This window comes from Phasianus colchicus, chromosome 2, assembly GCF_987193195.1.
Source record: "Phasianus colchicus chromosome 2, bPhaCol1.hap1.1, whole genome shotgun sequence".
Lineage (NCBI taxonomy): Eukaryota > Metazoa > Chordata > Aves > Galliformes > Phasianidae > Phasianus > Phasianus colchicus.
Genome location: NC_143437.1, coordinates 97,022,488 through 97,042,725, shown reverse-complemented (window position 1 = coordinate 97,042,725; position 20,238 = coordinate 97,022,488). Strand labels below are relative to the sequence as shown.

Below are 20,238 nucleotides of genomic sequence, written 5' to 3'. Positions count from 1 at the left end.
TGGAATAAAGCTGTCTCAGGAGACTGCAGCAAAGAAGCCATCAGGTGGCCTGGGCTTTTCTGTGGCTTCTATTACTGTGTCATCAATTCCACTGAGAAAGCATGTCTTTATTGACTGACTTTTGCTGCTGATTTACTCACAGAAGTCTTCCATACCACCCTTCATATCCTTTCCTTGCCAAGACCCTTCATATCCTTTCCTTGCCAAGACCCTTCATATCCTTTCACTGCCATGATCTCTGATCATGGATATGCTTTTATGCATGTATATTGCAGTTTTCCAGTGGCAGTGGGACTAAATACTTCCAGGTTTAAGAGAAATAGGTTTAATAGGAGTCATTCCAGTATTTAGATGCAGGCACAGGAATCTGCAAATTGATTCATAACACAGAGAATATAACAAGATCCACTGATGGGGGGTTATGGTTAGATAAACTGGTCAGAAGTCAAGAGCCACTATTTCCCCTGTTTGTGGTTGACTAGGGGTAGAAATGTCAATTTTATACGGTATTTTTTTGTTAGTAACTTCTAAAACAAGGTTTAGCACTCACTCTGAAGTGACAGTCTTTTAAAACTTATCTTAAAAATCTTAGGATTTTAGTGACTGAACAAACAATCGTTCTTCCATTACTACATTAATTCATTGATAAAGCAGTTGGAAAAATCCCTCAAATGAAATTACCTGACCTTTTCTGTGTCCCTTTGGACCTCCTCCTCTTCCTACTAAAGTCAAAAGCTTTACCAGATCCTATTCACAGCTTTGGGGCTTAACTGATTGCAGTGTGAAAGTCCTAAACAATCCCCTAGGTGAAATATGTGATTAATACTGATTTATATGGAGAAGAAACTTTCTGCTTGGGGACATGAAAAAATGAGTAATTACAGTAGTAAATAACACTAGATTCTCACTTCATCAAGCTTTCTGAAGTTAATCCTTTGCAATCTGTTGAGAGGAGGTTACTGTCAACCACCCTTCTTTGCTACTGTTATACTTCCTTTCTTATTATTATTTATTGTTATTTTTCCCAATAAAGGATTTCTTTATTTAACAGCTATCATTTGCTAAATGAGAAATTTTTTTGAACCCATTGTATAACAACTGTTCTTAATGGTGCCATTCTGCTTGTATTCAAGTCAAACAGAATTGTAGAATCACGGATTAATTCAGACTTGACTTCATGAGATAATCTGGGTTCATCCCTTGCTCAAAGCCAGTTATGTGGTTTTTTTCCCCTATATTTTTTTCTCGTTTTATTTTTGTTAGTATTTCAGGAATGGGAATATTCTTCAAGTGATTTGAGATGACAAAGGAAGAGGCATCCTTCCTGTTCTAGGGAAAAAAACACAGAAGATCAAACAATTCTGGTGGTACATACTGTGCAATCCAGTATGTTTCTTTCTGTTGCTAAAGGTAGGAGCTAGTGGCCCCCTAAATATCTTCTTATTATGGAAGTTGGTAAGCAACTTCTTCAGTTTTCAAATCAAGATAAAACCTGGTCATCATGGATTTTACAAAGGATGGAAGATGGTCTTGTCAAACCCTAAAAGCATTTATGTTGAGTTTCATCAGAAGCCATCTCCAAAAGTTCCCGTTCCACTTTAAAATGTACAATGTACATTAGTAGTTCCAACACAGCAATTGGAATTTGAATGCTTTTTTTTTTTTAATGCATTTAAACATACTATAATATTTATATGTAAGCTTATTTTATGGAAAAATGCATTATCTTTTTGAGAGGCAATTAATAGTAAATTTGATTGCAATCTAGAGTCATCAATGAAGTTTGCTTCTGGAGTAGGGCACGTGTTGGACTGTGGAGCAGGATGCTGCAGTGTGCTTGTTTGACACTCCACAAATGAAGCTGATTGTATGTATGAAAGGGGAGTTATGCTACATGAAGATGCAGTTCCACTAAAGAAAGCTGCAAACCTTTTTCTTTACATAAGAATGTTTTTTTGAGTTCGATACCTTTTTAAAAGCCTAGAAAAGAAAATACGTGGTTTATATCAACTACCATTGTGAACAGATATAAATACTTTTAAGAATGTCAGTTTGTTTTAAAAATAAGGCATTCATGTAATATTTTACTGAAATATAATTAAATAAGCTGAAAGGATTTGTAAATCATTTCATTTACTTCTAATCTATTTCTGTGAAAGACATTTTTAGAGCTGCTTAACTTTTTTGGATTAAGATAATGATCTCCTTACCAATCTGTAATGCGTGCACATTATTGGGGAAAAAAGATTGGTTTTCCACGTGTTGATAATCTTTTATAGAATCACAGGATCATAGAATGGCCTGTGTTGAAAAGGACCACAATGATCATCTAGTTTCAACCCCCTGCTATGTGGAGGATCGCCAACCACCAGACCAGGCTGCCCAGAGCCACATCCAGCCTGGCCTTGAATGCCTCCAATGCCTTTTGCTTCAGTTATTTGAGATCTTGATTGGTATAATTAAACTATATACTCATTTTGTAAAATTCCATAAATTTTCTTCCACTTTCATTAGGTAGCTACTTATTCAAAGTCAGTCTTTAGCCAATTGTGTTGCTGTGCATTCTGCTAGATAATAAAACAAGCATAGTTTAAGGTTGAACAAGGTCTTTTGACTCATCAGCGTTTAAAATTATTTTTACTCCCTTTTTTCCCCTGTGTTTACACAATATTACATTTTTCATGCTGTCTCTTACCTTTCTCCCAGCTGTCATTTTTACACTTATTTCCTTTCTAGTTTTCCTTTACAAAATGCATCCATGTGTTGTTATATGAATACCTAAATGGTAGGACTGTTTTGTCTCTTGCTATTTGACTTGAATTGTTTCTTTCCCATATTTTTGCTAGCAAATGGGTGAGAGCATCCTGGTGCCTGATGGATAGGTCTTGACATCTTGAGTTTTTTTTAAATATAAGTAAGTAATCAATCTGTGGCAATAAGTTTTCTGCCTTTTTCCATACTGCAGCAGAATTCTTTACTCCAACGTTAGATGTGATTTTGATTGCTTCACTTCTGTGTATCACTTTAAGTGGAATTCTGGGTTCGTGGAATTGTATTTTAAGATATAAGTAGAGCTGCTTAGAATGCACTGCTGGCATCAAATTCGAGGTTAGGCAGGAGGTAACGTGAGAGGTGCACTTATTGGGTTGGAAATGTTCTAAATACTTGCTGATATTTTTAGTACAGAGAGATTTTGTAACTGTTCTGTGTCGTTGATTGGGGAAAAAAAGTCCTTTTATTTCTTCCAGTTAATTGTACTTCCAGAGGAGGAGGCTGCTAGATGCTAACTTGATTTTTTACTTTCAGGCCTCATTTTTTGTGATTCCAATTACCATGAAAGAGACTCTAACAATTTTCATTATGGACTCTTATAAGTATACATCTTAGTTGTCAGATTGGTTCCTACATCTTATTTATCCACGACTACTAAGCAGATTAATGAAAAATATAATATATGATGTAATACATATAAAATATATTTATCCAAAAATAAGTCCACAGTGAAATTGAGGGAGAGATGGCTGTGGTTGTGTAAGGTGCAGCGGCTTGTTGCTGAAACTGACTTTGCAGATGGAGCTGCCTGAGGGTAAGGAAAGAGAAACATTTTCACGATGGAGAAGCAGAGCCCTTATTTAATATGAAACAAGGATGGCCTTGTGGTCAAAACAGGTTTTTAAGAATATGCTGTACATCTGTCTCCTGCCTCAGCAGCAGATGAGCGCTGACCTTTTGTCTGTATTTCTGATATTACCTCTGACTCCTGCAGCTGTAGCCTGTGAAAGTTCTGCTTTCTGGGGGGAAGAAATGAATAAGAAGCTGTGCTTTCTGTTTGGATTTTTATGGGCAGTAGGTAATTCCGCTTCTTCAGGGGGGCAGAGGAGCAGTTCTAGGCACAGGTTTGTTTTCTGTGCATTTGTAGTTTACTTGCAAATCTAATATTCACGCTATTTTCCCCAATTGCTTGAAAAATCTCCTGAAGTGATGCATAAATGGCTTGCAGCGGGAGTTAACAAGCAAAATCACCATGCTGCCTTTATTCTCTTGTTAAGAAGCTAAGCTTGCTATAAAAGGCTTTAGAGAATTCAAATTAATAGGAAATTATCTCTGGTGTTATTTTAAGAGGTTTGCAGTTCTTGGCTTCAGTGCACGTTTTTTTTTGTTGTTTTTTTTTTTTTTTTTTTTTTTTGGAGGCAATAAGGATTGTAAAATCAAAGTTAACTAAAGAACCTGGAAATGTGCAATGACTTCTGATAAAGGAGATTGTGCTGAACTGTTGAATTTTCCATGGCTACAGTGCTAACCAGCAAGACATGCAAGACCCGTTTTGTTTTGCAAAGGTTTATGGAGAAAATGGAAAATAGCTGATTTGGCAGAGAAACAAGTAATGAATTTTACAGTTGCGTTTGGGAAGAAAGCAAACTATTAATTCATTGTTTAATTAAAATGGATGATGGAAAAATGAAATTGCTATTCATTTAGTGACAGCTGCCGGTTTACTATCCTTTCTCAGTCCTCTGGCCTAAGTTCCTGCTTTTGTGCATTTCTTCAGTTCTGCTGTGTTCCCAGTCAGGCTTGGAAGTGCAATCACCAATAGAGTCCTTATCACAGAGGCAGACTCAGTGGTGGATCTACTGCAACAAATGCTGGGCTAACCTGCTCGTCTCCTGTGAGACAAATTTCTCAGCTTCATTGGTTAGGTATATGATGTCAGTTTGTCACTGCTGCTATTCAGAGGTTTTGTCATAGTCTGTAACCTGAATCTTCACTTGAAATTCAGTCGATTTCTTATGCTGTTTCTGGAGATGTGGGAAAACATCCATCATTGTTGTTTTCACAACAGCTTTTTATGTTTTGAACAGAATTGTCGTGACTTTTTTAAAGCAGATCTTTTTTAAGACTAAAAACTTTGGTTTCCACAGTGTTCCCATGTGTGCATTGCCTGTCACTTTCCTGCTGTTGTTATCCTCTTCTTGGTTCTCCTCCAACTTGTCTTCTGCTGTTTTTATAGGGATTCACAGAGTTGGATGCAATACACTGACTTAGGCTGTATTAGTACATACAGAACATGAGTCCTCTGTGAGGTTTTGCACAGTGAACCTCCTGTTTATACAGCCTGGATTGGAATTCTGGTCCCCCATAACTCTGTCTTTTCCTGTTATCTTCCTGTTTAATTATTCCCGTTTTCACGTTGTGTACATTCAGTTTCTTTCAAAAACATCTGATGGTGTGTTTTTTTGTGCTCATCCCTTGAGTTGATTCCTTTATTGTTATCTCTTTCCTCATTTTAAGATAATTTAAAATGCAGTACAAAGCACATGCTTGGAATTCTGAGCTTGGTGTCATTTATTGATTTTATTTGCTTTTAACAGATAAGTTACTCATTCTAATGCTTTATAATGATAATGAAAATATTCCCTAGAGTTTTAACGGGGCAAACCCACATGAATTTATTTGACGCACTTTTCCAAATCTTATACCACACTCCTAATAATTACATTTCAGATATTTTCTCCATGATTTCCTGTACTGTATAGTTTTGCTAATGAGAGCGGTGAATCTTCTCTCTTATTCCTACGTTAAGATGCTTTGCTTTATCATGTATTCTGCCAGAAATTGGTGACATTACACTATTTTATTTTTATGAGAAACAAAAAAAAAAAACTTGCAACCTGAATCTCACGTGTTAATCTTCTGGGTTCAATGCGGGTTTATAGTTTGGGAAGTTCCCCCATCTCCTGCCTTTTAAGGATAATTCTTTTGATTGCCTTTTTCAGTCCTGACTTCTTTTTCTTGCATCTTAAAACATTGCTTCGTGTTTATGCTTTCATTGGTCTGTAAGGATGCAGCCATTTTTGGTCTGCTGTCATCCTGTCTTTACAATTAAAAAGTTTGACATCATAGCATAAAACCATTACAGTGTGTGTGTAGGATGTAGCAGATGATGACAGCCAGTGAGAGGTTCACCGTACAATGAAGAAAAATCTACATCTGTTCAATTATAGACATTGTTTATTTTGTGCTTTAATACTTATCTCCATACTGTGCGGAAATTGGATTGCACGTTAAAACCTGCTGTTAAATATTTATGTATTTATGTGTGGGCAACTGTGTTCAGGTTTCTGAAGTGCATATACTCAGTACTGTCAAAACTTAAATCTGTTATTTAATGTAGAACTGTTGAAGAACTTGGAGAAACACAAGTTCTCTTCACGTAAAACTCTGTCTTTATTATCACGATGTGAAGTATTCCTTCACACTCTGATTAATCTTCAATAATCTAAAAATGAATTACAGTGTATTCTAATGATCATTAGAGTAGAATATCAGCTGGGGAAAAACAGCACGCTTGCCTTACATGTGAGCTATCAGTTCTTTTTCCTATTGTATGCTGTTACTGAGCTGTTGGCCTTATATCCAAAGGTGCCATCTATGCTATGGAAAGAAGTAATCACTCAGGAAAGACAAGAATTATTTAAGGGTCCATTTGTCATATAGGAAAATATAGTAGGTATTTAATCTTGGTAAAGAGTCATTAGATGGTCAGTTCATGTGTGCATAGGTTAAGGAAGCAGTGCTTTAAAAAGCACGTAGGTCAAATTAGAAAAATGTGGTCTAAAGTTACATACTTTTCTATCCTTACTTCCTACTGCAGCATGGTTTATTAAAATTTATTTGAGGACTTGGGAAGCTGACAAAAGGGAAAGAAGTAGTGTTTTGGTTTTCTTATACGTAATGCTTTAGTGAACTTTGCTGGTTATTCCAGAGTTATGAGTTGTTAGTGGGTACTAAGGGAGCATATTGTGCTTATTTTTTGGCCTTGAGTTGTTTTTACTTTTTTTTCTCAGTATTAAGGTAAGGAGCCTAAGCTGCTCTGGCATCCTGTGGAATGTACATGTGAGCATTGCCTTTGAACAGGTTCATATAAGTATTTTAGTTTTGAAAATGAGAATCAGCATGGAATGGTTTAATTTTGTGAGGGCTTTGGTGTGTTTGCTGTGAATTAACATTGAGCTGGTTACTTAGAAGCCACCATTAATTCTCCCTACTATAGCCCCTTTTGTCATAGAGAAAAAAATAACTTCAGCATCTAATAGTTTTAATGTCTCCTGAGCTTTTTTTTTTTTTTTTTTTTTTTTTTTTTTTTTTTTAAAGTTAATTCAGGCCTTTAAAGTTAATTCAGGCCTTGTCACAGTAGGAGTTGCTGACTGAGAAAGCCAAACAGTGAGTTGTCCCCAGAGGAGATTTCTGCTGCCAGAGTGTTGGGACCCCTTCTCTCTTGATGTAGGACGGTGGTGCAAAAATATCCAATGTGGACTTTTCTCTTGGAAAACAATCCTGAGAGAGTGTCTCAGCCTGTTTGCCAAGAGCAAAAGGCTTTTAGTGGAATGGTGTGGGCAGAGCTGTCTTTGCCAACAGCGTGTTTGTTTGGAAGTTGCTATTTTGGGCCTGTTTAGCTTCTGAACCTTTTGTAATAGCAGAAAGAGGAAGTGAACAGTGAAATCACTTTAATAACATATTTCCTGGTTCGAGTGACTTATCTGTGAGGCCTAGACAGAGGAGATGTCATTTCCTGGATTGTTTTATCTTCAGTTTGAGGGGTCCATTTTACTATGTAGTCTTTGGATCCATCTTTTTAATTTGTAGGGCAATCTTAGAGTCAAGTAATGTAAACTAAGCCTTTTAATGAAAATCTGAAGCTTTAAGGAACCACCTTTAGACAAAATGCTAATGTACAAGGCACTTTCATAAAGCATATGCTGATGAGAATTTGAAATCCTTTACCTTAAAAAGTGATTAAGAACTTAGAATCGTGTCTTTGAAAGATGCTAATAACGTCTGCTCACAGGAATAAAAATAAACTGATGCTCTTTCTGTTCATCATGGTGCTGATACTAATGGCCTCTCTAATGCCAGATGTAGCTGACAAGAATTAGGAGGTTTTCAAATAGCAAGCAGCTGTGCTCTTCTCAAATTCCTGTTTGTTAATAGCTTCTTATGAAAACTGTTACCAGAAGTTCATGGAAAGGAGACAGAACTAATAAAAAAAAAAAAAATTAGCTACAAATATGGTTCTCAGTTTTTATAGCCCTCAAAAAAAAAAAAAAAAAAAAAAAAAAAAGGAAGAAAAACTTTGGAATTGGAGTGACACAGGGAATAAACAGTGACATCTGAAATGATTAAGTACAGCTCAGTTTAACTTGGAAGTTATGGTTGCTTTGGACCTTGTAATACAGTTTCACCAAAATGTCTGTTGCGGTTGATAACTTAATTCTTTTCCCTTACTTTGTGCATAAGATATAAATAGAACACACCAGCAGTGTTTTGTTTAAACAATCTTTAAAATAACTTTGCATGAAAAGCATTAAAATATCAGTTCATCTCCCCTTTCCCTTCCCCCCGCACACACACAAAAAAAACCCAAAATATGCCTCATTAATTTGTGATAAAATTGAGTGCTTTTACATCTTCTCCCTTAAAATGCATACCTAATTGAAGTGACTATTAAAATTCTGTTTCAGTAGCTATGAAGAAAGAATAGCAAAAGACTGACAAATAAGGTAGTTGACTGTGAAGGACAAAATAGAATAAGAATGTGCTCAGTGCTCTAGAGAACTAGTTTTTCTTATTGAATTTGTGCAGATGGGACCTGTAATTCACCATCAAAATATACTCTAGCCCCACTGTGAAACTCTTAATTACTTTAAGGTGTTCTAGAGAGTAACAAAGGCTCTCATTTTGATACTGTAAGTTGCTACTGCAAGGTACAGTCTTATTAATGCTGTTACATTGCAAATATATTAATGGAAATATGAATTCAAGTCATATTTATTTAGAGCTATGTGTTGCTGGTTAGAATTGGGACTTCACTATGCTAGGTAAAATTGTAAAACACGGCCTATGTGTATTCCATTGTATCATTCAGTGCTGTCCTTTCCTACGTGTTGCGAGGTAAAGAGGTGCGTTTCTGCTGACATGCTCTGCTACATCTGCTAGAATGGCATGTCCTTTTTTGGAAGCCAGTACTTGCTAAACAGAGAGTTCAGCATTACGTATTCTATTGTATGATTTTTGCAGGAAGTCTTAACTCAGAGTACTTTCATTGGGAATGTCCAGGTCATCAGACAATCCAAGCATTGACTAATCCATAAGCACTTACAACTTCAGTACTTTGTTTTAGATTTATTGTATCGTCCATAAAAACTTCATCAAATTTAATAGTAGGTGCTAAGTCTTCAGTCTGTCTGAAAGGAGAGTATGATGTCCTAGGCCATCACTCCTTTCTTCTTGGTAGGTCTTTCAGGAACATTTAAAATCAAGACTCAAGTAATGGCTTTAATTAAAGTAATTACCAACTGATACTGCGTATTGTTCATTGCCTTCTCTTTGGGCTTAGTAACTATATTTCTTTTCGAAAGGAGGTTCTGAAAAGTGATGTAAAACAATACAAAACAGTTTAAAAGGTGAATCCTTTGCCTGGGGTTATTCCTCCTCAGATGCATTTCCTCACATGTCCTCTCTGTCCAGTTCTGCAGCCTTTTGTGGTCCTTCTGGTGTGTCAGACACTCCCCCTAATTCGGTTTGTTTGTTTGTTTTGTTTGCTGGGTGTAGCAGGTGGTTAATGAAGTTGTTAAAAGTTGCTGGCCCCAGTATCGAGCCCCAGGGTATCCCACTAGTGACTGGCCTCCAGCTGGACTTTGGCCATTGATCAGAATCTTCCATGCCTAGTCTCTCAGCCAGTTTTCAATCATCTCACCACCCACTTGTGTAACCTGTGCTTCATCAGCTTGTTTATGAGAACATTGTGGAAGACAATGCCAAATGTCTTACTGAAGTTGAGGTAAACAACAACTGTTCTTCTCTCATCCACCAAGGTGGTTGCCTCATTGTAGAGGGCCGTCAGCCTGGCCAAGCACGACTGTCCCTTCATAAATCCATGCTGACTAATCCTGATCACCTTCTTGTCCTTCACGTGTTTGGAATGGTTTTCAGGAGCATTCCCGTTTCCTGGGAATTAAGGTCAGATTGTCCAGCCTTTAGATCCCTAAATCTTTCTACTTGTCCTAATTGAAGACAGATATCTTCCATAGTTCAGTAGCCTCTCTTCATTGCCATTGCCTTTTCAAAGGCCCCTCCATGACATTGGCCAGCTCTTTCAGCACTTGCAGGTGCATCCCATCAGGGATATACTTGCGTATGTCCAGTTTGTTCAGGCATTCCTGTCATGGAGGACTGGGTCTTGGCACTTGGTCCTCATCAAGGGAAAGTCTTTCTGACTTCAGTCTTCCCACTTCCTCTGTACCGAGGTACCTAAGATTCCTGAAGGCTGATCTTACTAGCAAAGATTGAAGCAAAGAATGCCTTGAGTACCTTTGTCTTTTGTTTACCTTTTGTCACCAGCTTGCCCTTCTCTGTTATGCAGCAGGCCCATGTATTCCCGAGTCTTCTGCTGCTTATGTTCTTGTGGAACCCTTTCTTGTTGCCTTTTTCAAACTTCTCCAGACTCATCTGCAGATCGGCCTTGAGTTTCCTAATGTGGCCTTACACCTTGGGATGTCAGCTTCATTCTCCCAGTATCCTGGCCTTGCTCCCACCTCATGTACACTTCTATTTCATGTCTGAGTGTAGTTGGGAATTCCTTACTCATCTGTACAGGCCTCCTGTTTCCTTCGGTTGATTTCCTAATTGTTAAGGTGCACCTTTTTTGAGCTTTTGTCTTTGAAGCAACTTGTAGCCTTGAAGTTTTATGCTTCATGCAATATTTTAGTACATCTGCAAGTCTGATGTTCTAGATTTATGTCAAATATAATAAATGAAATTCTCTTGGGAACCTCAAAGGATCCTAGTGAGATGCTAATGATATTTTCGTACCAATTTAAGCAGAGGAAAGGCAAACTTGTAGTCTCTGACCTTTATCGTCTCTGTATAGGAAATCACACAAATATATCTGTCCTGTAATTTCTTGAGCAAGCCTTGTTTTCCATGCATGGTCTAGTGGCTGCTACTGATATTTTCCTAAATACTTCCTTTGCTGGAGGCAGAAATAACCAATAATAATAATAAAAAAGTACTGCAATTCCATCTCTCAATATTGAAAATGTGCTTAATCATGAATCATGTTTTTTTTTGTGGTGAAACTGAGAAATGACATTTCAACAAATGAAGTCATCCTATTTGTATATATACATATTTAGTACTGCCTGGCATTCAGAACGTGTTTTATAATCTCAGGCCCTGCTTTAATTCTATCCCAGTAGATATATTATTAGAATAACTATAATAATGAGATTTGAACCAGAAGTGATCACTTGCCAGGCATATTTAAAAAACAAACAAGAGGATTGTTAGCTGTGGCCTTACTACGTGTGTCAGGTACTAAGAAGTCTGAAAGGCTGTTGGTTGCTTATTAATAAACATGATGTGGTCTCTGACTAAAATCCCTGTGCCCTGCTGAAGTTCAAAAACCTTAAAAAACAAGCTCAAGATTTTCTTAGAGCAGTGAACAAAATATCAATTTGGGTAGAACATTGGAGATGTTGAGTATGATCGTGATCTGTGACTCTTACTGTCTGAAACTAACTTTTATTTGCCCCTGTGTTACTCAAAAAGTCTGTGTGATTTGGAAAATAATCTGTAAAGTTTTTCTAGGTTGCTAAAAGTTGGAATTGGGTTGAACTCTTGAAAGTCTTGTTTGTCTTGTATTTTTAGTTCAGATTTTGATGTTCTTCACTATTCTAAGAGGTCTTAACTGCAGAGAAGGCATCACAGATCATTGGTAGCAGAATGGCACACAAACTTCTGGCTTGTCTTCTCTTAAATAACCTAAAAATTAAGCAGTGTAGTTTTGTGAGCATTGAATTATGCGTTAAATTGTCATATCTGGCTTCCAAGAGCAAAATGTCAAGTTTTGAATATCCAGAGTGAAAGTCCGAGAGAACGTGATTTAAGTAATAATGTGCCTAATGCAAATGTAAAGTTTTCAAATACACAGAAAAAAATGTAATGTGGAGAAAAAAAACGAGACAGTTTGTCTGAACAGAGAATATAAAGTCTGTGTTTAAGCAGTAAGAGTACTACTACTGGTTAAGATTAAAAGTATTACTCCAGCTTAAGTCTCAGTGCCACAAAAGGGGTAGTGATGTATCTGTAACGTTTCTAGGCTTGGAGCCAGTCATGGTATTTTAACTGCTTTGGGGTGAGTGAGTATAAGTTATACTCAAGTATAAGTATACTTGAGATCTTGTTTTATCTGCCTACTAGGAATGTAATACCTTTTTGAATAATATATAACCTGTCTCAGCCTGGCCACTCTTAGAAAAAGTGATGCAGTAATTATGATGTTAGAACTCAACTTATTTTTATTTGCTTTCAGGATGGCTTGAATTCTTTGGTCCTTGATCTGGATTATCCGGCCCTGAGGAAGAACAAGAACATTGATAATTTCCTAAATAGATGTAAGTTGAAAGTGGCCTTTAAACAATGACATTGTGGTGGTTGCAGTCTCAGGAGCTGAGTGGTTAGAAAATGCATTGCTGGTTTTCATTTTACTGTTTTTCACACCTCTGACTTTGTGTATTCAGAAAGCTTTGAAGGACCATGTGTTGCAGAGATGCCTCATTTGGAGGAGTTATACTGTTGAAAACATATTGGATAATATTGATTGTAGAATGTAATTTTTACAACTAGACTTAAATATAACATAAAAATTTATTTTATAATATTAGGAAGAAATTCTTCACTATAAAGGTAGTGAGACACTGGAACAGGTTGCCCAAAGAGGTTGAGGATAACCCCAGTCTGAAGGCATTCAAGGCCAGGCTGGATGGCACTGTGAGCAACCTGGTCTATAGCAGGGGGATTGGAACTAGGTGATCTTAAGGGTCCCTTCCAACCCAAAACATTCTGTGGTTTAATGTATATGTGCTATGAAGTATTTGCAAAACATTTTTCAGTTACTATGAAGTAAGAATTAATTACACAAAATGTATGAAGTCTTATTTATTCTAAGAGGCATCTTCTGTTGATTTTTAGAACTTAATTATTGTACCTTAAAATCTCTAGTTGCATTTTTGAACCTTTGTTCATAAGTAAATGCTTGACTTTCTACAAATTATTTGTAGACAGAATGTTAGTGTTCATTAAACTTGTGCAAATGTAGGACTGTTGCATCAGAGTAACTATATTTTACGCTTCTTAAAGTGTTGTCCATCTTTGTACACAAAATACTGTAGAAATAGTGGATCATTTGCTTTAAAAGATAAGTTGCAGCAAGTAAGACATTTTAGGACAACTGTTGTTCAAACTTATTCAGCTGCATATATAAATTGCTGTGAATGCCACTTCCCATTTCATTTTTTATTGGTAAGAATTATGAGCCTGCTCTCCATTGCTCTAGGACTACTTTGAATATCCACTTATACTTCTCAACTAAGTGGTCGCTGGTATAATGCCTTGTGATGGGTTCTTTCGTGTGCAGTTGATTGCTTCTCTGTGAAGCTTTGGCTGTCCATTTGTTGAAATCACTCAAGATAGAACAAATAAGAAACAGTGGGTTGGGAAGTGGAGACATACCTTGAAGTGTTTCTTGGTCTTAGATTCAGTTGACCTCAAACAGTTATATTTGAATGGAAAAGTCAGGAATTGCTTTTTAAATAATGTTGTTACTTGCATGTATTGCAAGTGTAATGTGAAGGGAGAAGACCAATTTGCAGCAAATATGAAAATGAAATAAATTACAGAAACTTTTATGGACTGCTCAGATCTGCATGCATATTAGAATACTATTTTGGCAGTAGGAGAAAATTAGAAACATTTTCTAACTAAAAGATCAGTACTTGTGAAGTATTCAGACAAGCAATTGTGGGAAAACAATTAAACCTTGGATTCTTTTTCCTGCAACCCCTGAGTATTGCTTTCTGCCTTCCCTTTCTGATGCCTGCTGCTCCTTCTCCTACTCTAGCTTCTCTCTCATTGCTGTGTTAAAAAAAGCATCTGATATGGCAGGCAGGCTACCAGCTATGGCAGGAACACAAAAATCTTCTTTGGTTCAGTTTTATTACTGCCTTTGTTTTCTAAATCAGCTGATGGTTTACAGTTGAAATAGCCAAATACTAGCTAAAGAGACTTCTGGGGTCTTTTAAAAAAAGAATAAAATCTGACAATTGCAGATAGATAAATCCTTTAAAGTCGCAGTATTTAATTATGTAATTATATAAGCTCTGGTGAGGCCGCACCTTGAGTATTGTGTCCAGTTCTGGGCCCCTCACTGCAAGAAAGACATTGAGGCCCTGGAGCGTGTTCAAAGAAGGGCAACAAAGCTGGTGAGGGGTCTGGAGCACAGGCCTTATGAGGAGTGGATGAGGGAGCTGGGATTGTTCAGTCTGGAGAAGAGGAGGCTCAGGGGAGACCTTATTGCTCTCTATAACTACCTGAAGGGAGGTTGTAGCGAGCTGGGGGTCGGCCTCTTCTCTCGTGTAACTGGTGATAGGACTAGAGGGAATGGTTTCAAGCTTCGCCAGGGAAGATTCAGGCTGGATATTAGGAAATACTACTTCTCTGAAAGGGTGGTCAGGCACTGGAATGGGCTGCCCAGGGAGGTGGTGGAGTCACCGACCCTGGAGGTGTTCAAAGAACGTTTGGATGTTGTGTTGAGGGATATGGTTTAATGAGAACCATTGGTGACAGGTGGATGGTTGGACTGGATGATCTTATAGGTCGTTTCCAACCTTAGTGATTCTGTGATTCTGTGTGATTTTAAGAGATACCCTTTATCCTTACCTGTTGTACTTGGGGGAGGGGGAAAAAAAGAAGAAAAACATATAACAGCAAAGTACTTTGGTTCACACATTGTGAAACTGTTCATCTCTTCAGAATTTAGCAATGTAACTTCTGTTTCAGTACTGCCTGTGAGGGAATGAACAGTAGTACTGCATGCCATCTGTGATGTACTTCTTGAAAAGTATTTCTGAAGTGAGAATTTTGTAGACTCTTGAAGCTAGTAATACATTGCCATTGCAACTGAAAGAGTCAGAAACCAGCACTTTGGTTCAGAGTTCTTTCAGGTGTGTGTGGTTTGTTTGAACCAGACTGTGGGACTGATGAGGATTAATGCAGGGTTGCTTGGTTTGTTGGTTGATTTTTATTAAAACTATTCTGGCAAAAGAAGAAGAGACCAGTTTCTGATTTCCATTCATTCTTTCACTGTTCGTGCCAGCACAAAGGGTTCTCAAACAGATTCTTACTATCATTGTCATTTTATGCAGCTTTAAGTTGAACCCATACCTTATGTCCTTGCAGACGACTAAGAGTAGCCAGTATCATTGGAAGAAAAGAGTATACATGTGCTTTCTGATGCTTCTTGCTATTGTGGGCCTGGTAGAGGAGCTGGAAATTACATTAATTGATGGAACAGTAAGTTGGCACTGTCTTAGGTTAGGGAACAAAGAGTTCTTGTCTCTTCTGATTTTTCTGCGCATCTGAAGAGCTGTAGCAAACCCATAGATGAGCATTCATGTCAAAAAAATTCTGACAGGCCTCTGTTGAGTGGTCTGTTCTGGGAGTTTGCATCTCTCCTCCAGGCAGAAATGTGTCCCAAGGGATGCAGAGGGGTACCATGGCCATTTTGTGAGTTTAGAACTTATCTATAAGTGTTTTAATCCATGTTACGTGAATCTTGAAAAACTGTGGCAAATGCGAACTAAAATTCTTCCACAATAACTCGCTCTTTGTGAAGGGCACTTCTTAAAAACCAGATTCCCAGGGAGTAGAAAACACCCTAATTCACACCTACTGCAAGTCATTAGTAGTTGGTTTAAATGTTTTATTAATTGATTATATTAATTTAGAAATTAAGTAATTTATATTTCAGCTGAGACATTAATATTCATCTCAACTCATATGAAACTCAAGTGTTAACTCTCTTAACAAAGTTAACATTTATTAATTCATGTATTGTACGAGTTTGATATATGCTGTTTTGTGACCACTTTACAAAAAAAAACCTCTTCACATGCCTAGTACATGAGGAACTTTTTTGTCACCTGCTTTCCCTTATTATTCTGATTTCTTTTTCCAAGTCATGGAACCAAAGTAGGACACATACTTATCACATGAGGCACATAAGTACTACCAGTCCCTTTCAGTCTTTTAAATTACTTCACTTTACTGTTAGGATTCTGGTTGAAGTTTTATGGTTTTTTTTTTTTTTTTTTTTTTTCCCTTCAGTTTTCATGGGACAGGAAAGGACAGCATAATATCTAATTGTCAAAACAATGAGAGGAATCTCATAGTCTTCTGAGAGCAAGAATTAGCTTGCTAATTTTAGAAAAGAAAGTTGAGTTTTCCAGCACAGTCTTGGCATAGTAAATCTTTCATGATCTTTTCTTTTCCTCTTCTATCATCTGCTCTGTGGCGAAAGATTGAATAAATTCCTCCAAGTCCCTTCTTCTGCCATCTGAGATTTGTCAAGTGTTGAATCATGTCTTAGTGGCTTATACTTTTTTCAGATTGTCTCCCATGCAGGTACTACACAGCCCATTAGCTGCTTTAACTTTTGTTATGAGAAAAATTTAAGTAATTAAGCAACTGTTTTAAGCACCAACAAAAACTATTTAGTTGTTGATAATCTACTGTCAAGAATAGAAGTGAATGCAGAACTGTTTTCAAGGAAGACCCAGCTACACAGGGAATGACTCCATCAACAGGCCTGATACAGTCCAGAAGCCTTAGCTACATAAACTGATCACTGACTTCCTGTGCATTATCCAACATTGCTCAAAAGTTGAAGACCTCCATCATCTCATTGATCTTGCTAATATTTGGGAGAATGGTGAACTTTCAAACTGTAATGGCAATAAGCATCTTTACAGTAGAAGGAACATCTGCTGCAGACATGTCGCTTGTGCAGGAGCTAAACACCTGAAGAGACTTCCTGGGAAGTTACTGTTACCATTTTCTTCTCCAAGCAAACACTGCTTACTTAGTAGCTGTATTCATTAAAATGAACTTCTTGAAAAATTAACATTTCTAGTCCTTGCCTTACATTCTGTAATGTCACTTGGGAGTACTACACGGTTACAAACAAAAACACATCAGAGTGTTACTGCCTTTGATTGTAATTTTCTGTCTTCCATACTTCCTGCCAGTGACACAGGTGGAATGTTCCATACCAAGAGACATCTTAGAAATTTAGATCTCACTTTGAGTTAATGAGCTAATTTCCCCTTTTATTTTCTTTTCACTTCTTTAAGGCTAATCCTTGACAGGCCATTGCAGTCATCAGAGCAGGTTTGGCTTCAATTTCATTTTTAATGCTGTCATTCTGTTAAGCAGGGGCAGCTTCCATTAATGTGCCATGTCTACCCTGATTTTGAACACTACCATTGATGGGGGCATCCACAAATTCTCTGGACCTATTTTGGTGTCACCACCCTCATCAGAAATTTCTTCCTTATGGCTAATCTAAATCTATCCTCTTTCGGTTTTAAACCCTTACCCTTTGTCCTATCACTACAAGCCTTGGTAAAAAGTCTTAATCCATGTTTCTTATGTTTTCCCTTTATGTATTGAAAGGCTGCTATAAGATCTCCACATAGTCATCTTTTTTCCAGACTGTACAACCCTAGGTCTCTCACCCTGTTTTCAAGGTACTTCTTCCCTTTAATTGTTTTTGTTGCCCTCCTCTGGGTTGTGCAATATGTATATCAGCAGTATTAACCAGTTTTCCAGTTGGGTATTCACAGAATCACAGAATGGCCAGGGTTGGAAGGGACCTCAAGGATCATGAATCTCCAACCCCCCTGCCACATGCAGGTCCACCAACCTCCCCATTTAATACTAGACCAGGCTGCCCAGGGCCCCATCCAGTCTAGCCTTGAACACCTCCAGGGATGGGGCATCCACAACCTCTCTGGGCAGCCTGTTCCAGCACCTCACCACTCTCATAGTTAAGAATTTTTGCTTGGCTACAACCTGTAGCCAAGCCATTCCTGTAGGAATATTGGTAGGAAGATTCATACTCTATTGCTAAACTACCAACATCTGCCTCTGACGCAGTGGGCCAACATAATAAAATGTGAGACATTTCTTTTGGAGCAGCCCTCACACCAGGTATTGTTTTGAGATTGTTACAGACCATGACAATGAGACAGGAAAAATGTTAGGTTGGAGGTTTTTTTATTGCTTTGACATAACTCAAGAACAGTGTTCCAGTAGTTAAGAAATCCCCTCCTAAGATTTTGTGCCTTTTCCTGCTGTGTCCCTCCATGGTTAAGCCATCAACACAGCTCCACAGATGGGACTGAACAAAGCAATTCATCTGTATTTTCAAGGTTTCATTGGGTTGGAAGTGTCTCCTCTGCAAGTCAGAGGGCAGCAAGTCAGACTGCTGTTTTCTCTTTCTGTATATCTTGCTCACGTTGTCTTTGGTAGACGAAATCTTGCATCTCCCTTCATTTTCTCTGGAGAAGATGTTTGCCCATCTGAAGCCATGAGTCTTAATTAATACCTTTGCCCCAGCACCTTGCCTTCCTCACACACATTAATGCATAGCTATCTCAGTTTTTCTGTTGTGCTTTTTGGTTGTCTTCGGGAGGATGTGAGATTGAAGCATTTCCTGGCTGTTCTTCAGTTTAACTTCCAGACAGACTTTTGCCCAAGGCAGCAACTTCTGACTTAATACACTCCGTAGCACTCGCTGATTTATTCCTACAGATCAGACATAGTCAGATTTCACTCCATTGCATTCTTATTTGTCTTTCTCCTATATACGTACCCTAGAACTCCCTGATACATGTTGTACCTGGATATAGTAATTTTTTTTTTTTAAGGTAGGGAAAGCTTGCCCTGCTACCCCATTTTGTGCTTCTAGTTAGGTATTTATTCCATTTTCACTAGTAACATTCAGCTGCATTCTTGCAGCCAGCTGCAGTCAGTGACTGATCCAGGCACTCTGCCCTTTCAGAAAGTGAAGCTTCATTTGTTTAAAGGTTATAGTGCCATTTTAAAGTAGTAAATCAAAAGCTGTCTTTCAACACTTCTGCTACCTAGCGTTCCTTTCTTTGTTAAAAAGAAACCTGAATCATAGGTGGTGATATTTTCATTTTTTAGGAATTTTATCTCAAACGTCACAAGAATTTATACAATTCAGTTGTATTTTGAGGCTAGGCAGTCAGCCCATCTTACTGTCTCCATTTTAACTTGTTTTTTTTTGCTGGGTTTCTGTTGTTGCAAATTCATGAAAGTGTAAGATAGCTCTCTGGTATCTGTGCGCGCAAACTGAGATTCATGTAACCTGAAAATTCAATCCAATAGCAAAAGTATAGTGTTGGAAAAGTATCCCGTACCTTGAGTTAGATCATGTTATGTGATACATGAACACAATCATGATTCAGTGTGCTGCAAATATGGCATTGCTTCAGGGTTTTTCTGAACTTGCCTTCTTGCAGCCTATTTTTTTGCTTCAAATTAGTTAGTTCCATGCTTTATTCGTTCCCTATCTGTTAAACTTTATGAGAAAATAGAAAGTTCACCTATGTAACTACTCTGCAATATGTGTCTGTAGATTTTTGTTATTAATGGTTTTTATTTTTTTAAGATCATTAAATCTTAGTGGACTATCTTAATGTTACGCAGCAATGATAAAAGTATTAATTCCTAGTTGCCATCTCATTTGTTGACATACACATACATTATATATATTTACAGATAATGTATATTTAATATACATAATACACGCTTGGCTACAATGTCTGATGTTTCAACAGTTTCTCTCGGACTGTATTAGAATTGTTCATAATGTTTGCATAATATTTTGAGTGCAATTTCCTGAGGTTCTGACCAATAATGGAGTTACGTATGACTGTACCCTACCCTTAGGTATTTAAATCTGTGCCATTTCATTTCACACATCTCAAAACACTTGAAACATCACAGAAACATCTGAAAATAAATTCATGTGATTTCTTTCCCTCGTGAGATGTGATGTTCTGTGTTCAGAGATATCAGAGAACAGCACATTCTCTTCAAATTGAAATATGCTGATACTCCTCTACTGCTGCTTCCTGTAAATTGGCGATGATCCTCCTTATTGTGTGCCAAAGCTTCTGATTTCTATTTAAGTATGCTTCTAAGCACAGTCTTTTCTTCATAAATTGCAAAATTTGTTCATATTATGAACAAAATAATAAACTTGGTATGAGAGAACCACTGTTGCTGTCCTATACGTCAAGCTTTCACAATCTG

General features: G+C 37.5%; 1 protein-coding gene across 2 annotated transcripts in view; it reads left to right on the top strand.

The window, feature by feature from the left end:
- Nucleotides 1-20,238, top strand: part of ROCK2 (Rho associated coiled-coil containing protein kinase 2) — a 98,663-nt gene that overhangs the window by 26,265 nt on the left and 52,160 nt on the right. For both annotated transcript variants that reach the window (XM_031610715.2, XM_090136369.1), the window contains exon 2: nucleotides 12,371-12,452. In XM_031610715.2, coding sequence (XP_031466575.1) covers nucleotides 12,371-12,452 — 82 coding nt within the window. The remainder of the gene's footprint in view (nucleotides 1-12,370; nucleotides 12,453-20,238) is intronic.